This window comes from Triticum dicoccoides, chromosome 6A (assembly GCF_002162155.2).
Source record: "Triticum dicoccoides isolate Atlit2015 ecotype Zavitan chromosome 6A, WEW_v2.0, whole genome shotgun sequence".
Classification (NCBI taxonomy): domain Eukaryota; kingdom Viridiplantae; phylum Streptophyta; class Magnoliopsida; order Poales; family Poaceae; genus Triticum; species Triticum dicoccoides.
The window spans coordinates 457,698,814-457,703,737 of record NC_041390.1 but is presented as its reverse complement, the minus strand read 5'-3'; the positions used below and the strand labels follow the sequence as shown (position 1 = coordinate 457,703,737).

Here is a 4,924-nt window from a genome sequence, read left to right as displayed (position 1 = left end):
TGTAATTTCATTGTGCTGATTTTTGCATCATGTACTCAAATCATTACACAAATATCCCTACATTAAGGTGTTGTGATTTCAAGCTTTCTATTTATTCTAAATTATCCTAAACATTTGGACTACCTAAATGATCCTATATGGATATCATTCTTTTTTCAAGAGGCGCAAGCGCGGCAAGACATGCATTGATGCAGGTCCGTGTTATTCTTTAGTATTGTGTGCCTTCATATATTTACAAAAAAAGTTCTACCATCCTCCTATAAAATGAATGAACGTGACAACAAAATGAATGGATGTGACAACGCATGTCATAATGATCTTGCAATCATACTCCATCCATACATAGGTACATTATTTTCAAGATTACGACCATCCATACATAATATTTTTAAATGCACACCTTGCTTCATCCGATTAGAAACACTGACCCCACCATGCTCTCTCTTCACTTCAGAGAGGGCTGCCTATTCCCACCCTCTATCTTGTTGTCAATATTACACGCGCATGCGCACGCACACACAGAGCTACACAGAAATCAAATAAGGCTATGGGACTACTATGAGCCCAACAAGAACAATGACAAGCTAACGAAACTTTGGCTTAGTTTCATATGGTGTGCTCTATGCGAAGTTGAGACGAGATGTGTATGTTGCTTTGGGAGTCCAGTTCCTAGGGATGACGTCTTGGGCCGAGAGGGTCTTCTTTGTAGTTAGGGTCGTCAGCCTAACAGAGAACGGTCCCACCAATGGGCCCGGCGTGAGGCTCCAGGTGGCACCCCATATGTGCTTCATGTCCTGCCATTGTGCCGAGTTTGCCTGTGCATACATTACGATAATGCAAATTAGTGACTTCACATCAGATCAGTACAATAATATAGACTTGAAACTTCAGCATGACAAGAAAATGCAAATAAGACCTGAAACTAAAGTATTTTCTTATTTGCGTTGCCAAAACACAAACTTGCTCCAGATATCATAATGCAGTCTGTGTAGGGGATGGAAGACTGATCTGTGATACACCCTCCGTCCAAAAAAGTTTGTCTCAAGTCTGTTCCTTAAATGGATGTATCTAGCACTAACTTGGTGTTAGATATATCCATTTGAGGGACATTTTTTTGGATGGAGAGAGTACCTAGCAAGCCAGTGTTGCGAGGCAGTACGTAGTAGTAGTGGAGTTGGACATTTGAGATTGTTGAGAATGGGACCAAGGGGTGTCAATTAGACCCTGTTTGGTTTCAAATAAGTCACTAATTTATAAGTCGAAAAGTGGAAAAAAAATGACTTATTTTACCAAACAGACCTAACTTATAAGTCACCCCAACTTATAAGTCATAAGTTGCTCCACCCCAACTTAAAACTTATAAGTCACCCCCTTTTGCATGAGTCCCACCGCCTTTACATAAAAAAATAAGATAGAAAGGTGTGGTCGGATGATTTATAAGTCAGATGACAACCAAACAGACGTGACTTATAAGTCACTAGTTTTAAGTCACCTGACTTAGATAACTTATTGAAACCAAACAGGCCATTAGCATCATTGGAAAAGCAGGGGACATGGCAAAGGGCATGGCGTATTCACTGTGTGCGGGACCTGGTAAGGTACGGCCAAGCAACTCAAAAAGAAAGAAAGAAAAAATGCAGGGGCCAAGCTGATGTCCATGCCTGCCTATCTAGTATTCACCCAGGAAACGTGTCGCCCACAATGGCCATCACATGCATGCACTAGCGCACTGCCCACGAAAAAAAAAAACCCTTACATTTTGAATAATCCACCCTCTAGTTCTCCCTCTGCCCTAAGTAGGTGGTGCACAAAGCTTTCTAAGTTTGAACAGACATATGTACAAAAATAGGAAGATAAATAATATCAAATGAATATTAATATATCCACCAACATTATCATAATGTATTTATTCAGTGCTGTAGTCGTTCATATTTTATTCTACATATTTAATTAAACTTATTAATAATTGACTTTGTAAGTGAATTTATACACCACATATTTGGGGACGGAGGGAGCAGCATTTTCCATGCTACTGCCACTCTACCGATCATGCATTTTAATTAGTATAGGTGACGATCGATGCGACCGAATATTTCTTTCGGCTTTGATCCTACCTATGGCAATGCAAAGCGCGTGCTGAATTACGGCATAAAGACACACTCCTTTTGTTTACCTGCTTGAGCTGCATGGATCCAATGTCACCGTCGCCGTCCTCGAACTCCACCAGAAGCGAGAGCCAGAAGGTCGTGGAGCCCTCGACCACGCGGAAGGCGATGTTCTTCCCCCGGTACTTGCACGGCGTCCTGAAATCAAACGGGACGCACATGGCGTTCATGAGCCATCACACTAAAACATGACAAATGTGAACTCTGCAGCCAGGCTCGGCGTGCAGAGTGTGCGCGCGGCCAGAGTGAATAGACAGTGTGAATGGAGAAGCCGTGATGGCCGGCCGGGGAGTCGTGACAAGAAAAGTGTTGCATGGGGGCACTCCCCCAAGATCCAACTACAGCAGGCAGCAAAGGCATGTGGACACTGAACGGTGAACCCCGGTGGTCCTCGATCGGTAGCTAAGTCAGATCTGACAGTGTCGTCGAGCATTTTGACAACCTTTGTTTCCACTCTACGCCGTACGTACACAACTTGTTGACAGAGTTCAAGTGGTTTAACTGTCAGACAGAAGGGTATAGTGGTACTGTGGTAGACATTTTCTGTCTGCTAGCACTGTCGACACATGCTGGGCGACGTGGCCCGGATGGAATGGAGCACGGCTCGTAGGAGGATCGAAATGCTAAACTGTCAGACGGAAGTAGTAAATGGCAAAGTGAGCATGTTGGACAGTGACCTGCGGAAGACGACGGAGATCTCGCCTCGGTTGCGCAGCTGGCCGGCGTGGCCGGCGACGGCCAGCCTGCCGAAGGCGGCGCCGCTGAGGTCGAAGTGCGTGCGGCCCAGGGAGCAGTAGCCGCCGGGGCACTCGTCGGTGACGATGACGGTGACGGCGCGGCGCGAGCAGATGCCGCGGTCGAGGCACCTCACCTTGTAGCAGGCGCCGCAGCCCTCGCCGGACTTGAACAGCACCGGGCTCACCGCGCCCACGCGGGCCTTCATCGGCACCACGTCCACCAGCGTCCCGTACCCGCACGCGCCGCCTGCGAACAATGTATACGTTTACACGAGATCGCCAAAGTAACTTTTACAACCCATGCACGTAGACAAAAACAGAGTAGCATGCATGCACGTGCGACCGATCCATGGACCGTGGTCCTAGAAGAGGAAGAAGTTAATCTAGAGAAGAAACGTCGATGCTGGCTGGTCAGATCTAGTAACAGCACTGGCCAAACGGCGAAAGGACGGACATGTGTGGGACGCATTGATGTGCAAATGGCTGCATATATATTAAGGACGTGAGCTGCATGTGGATCCGCTGTGAGGATGCGTTAACCGCAAGACAAGATCGAGCTTACTCATGGTTGCCTTTAAAATAGGCCAGTGCTAAGTGCTAACTAGTGAGTGTGAATGCTGCTCATACGTCTTCATAATCTCGCCGTGAAATGCCAGAGCAAAGGTAAGTTTCGGTCTTATCAGACCTTTCGACAAATAGTGCAGAATAATTAATGTCCACCTTCAGTTTTTGTTCATCCGTCTGCTGGAAGGAAAATACTTATGCCGACAGTGCGGGTGGATTTGAGCCGAGATTTACGGTTGCTTTTGCTAGTAATAATAATAAAGTGGATCGTTGAGGACCCGGCACGTCCTTTTGGCACCACCACGCTCGCGTGCCGGCTAAAATGGCATACGCGAAATTCCTTGTGCATGCTATAGGCATACGCGTGTCGAGGATCCGAGGTGGTGCCGATAATGTGTCAACAAAGCTGAAAAAAAGGATATAATATGCCAACGGCTAGAAGTATTTTCTCAAAAGAAAAATCGTGACCAGACGTTGCAGAGCCAGTGTGTTGCGTATCACATTTCCTTCATTTTTTTTGACATGCACGTTTCCTTCACCAACGGGGAAGAGAACAAAAACCCCAATCCCGAGACACTAAAATGGTGGGGCGAATTTGACAAGCGGGTACAAATTACAGACGATTCACGACGACAGATGCCGGGCCATTGCTGCAGACTTGCATGCTCTAGACCAAGGATGTGAGAGCTGCAGACTTGCAGGGGGGTAAAGGAAGTAAATGGATGGCCGTGGAGAGCTTACCATCGCTGCCGTCGCCCTCGGCGCTGCCGTACCAGGTCGCGGTGGCCTGATGCCACTCCGGGTCGACCGCCTTGCGCACAGCCCCGGCCTCCCCTACGCCGAAGAGGAGCGCGGCGGAAAGGATGGAGACGAGGAGCGCGCAGGAGCCCGAGGTGGCGCTGCCGGCAGCCATTGTTGCGCAGCGCTGGTTGCTATCGCTGCCTCGTGAATGTGCAGTGTACTTCTCCCTGGGTCGCCTTTTAAGCCTTGGAGAAACCCCAGTCCCCGACGCGCCGAGAGCTCAGAGCACAAATGGCACGGAACGGACACTGGGGATGCACGGGTAGAGTACTGCTACCACTACCAGGGTGGTGGCTGGATTTTATAGTGTGGACACCCGTTGAGAATTGTTTCGGTTTATAAGCTTTGGCGCGTGACTGGTTGATGTGGGTGTGCCCGGCCTGCTGCATCCATCGTTGATCATTCTTTGCCGCGTGATCGAGGGTGGCCTTGCTTATTGCGTTCTGTTCCGGATGCTTCATTCCGTTGCTGATCTTACTGAACGATAAAGCACTTGTGCATTCATTCCGAGGCGAAAATTGCACAGTACAGTTTACTACTCCTTCCTTCTTCTTTTTTGCGCATATACTACTCCTTCCTTCCGTAACAAAATGTGAAGACCTTTTTTATGCCCCATGCAAAATCAAAAAACGTCTCACATTTTGGAGAGAGGAGGGG

The 4,924-nt window shown here is 47.8% G+C and overlaps 1 protein-coding gene across 1 annotated transcript; it reads right to left on the bottom strand.

The window, feature by feature from the left end:
• Positions 1-308: 308 nt before the first annotated feature.
• Positions 309-4,528, bottom strand: LOC119317247 (expansin-B16). The gene is made up of 4 exons (XM_037591677.1): positions 4,208-4,528; positions 2,843-3,149; positions 2,174-2,303; positions 309-815 (listed from the first exon to the last, which is right to left on the bottom strand). The coding sequence occupies exons 1-4, from the start codon at positions 4,377-4,379 to the stop codon at positions 621-623; spliced, it is 804 nt and encodes a 267-aa protein (XP_037447574.1). The 5' UTR covers positions 4,380-4,528; the 3' UTR covers positions 309-620.
• Between the last annotated feature and the right edge of the window lie 396 nt (positions 4,529-4,924).

What these genes read in the sequence shown, in the direction of transcription:
- LOC119317247 (XM_037591677.1), bottom strand. Translation starts at nt 4,379, where the DNA reads ATGGCTGCCGGCAGCGCCACCTCGGGCTCCTGCGCGCTCCTCGTCTCC. An exon ending in ATCTCCGTCGTCTTCCGCAG is followed by an intron (nt 2,304 to 2,842) that starts GTCACTGTCCAA and finishes GTTTGATTTCAG; the next exon opens with GACGCCGTGCAAGTACCGGG. An exon ending in GATCCATGCAGCTCAAGCAG is followed by an intron (nt 816 to 2,173) that starts GTAAACAAAAGG and finishes ATGTATGCACAG; the next exon opens with GCAAACTCGGCACAATGGCA.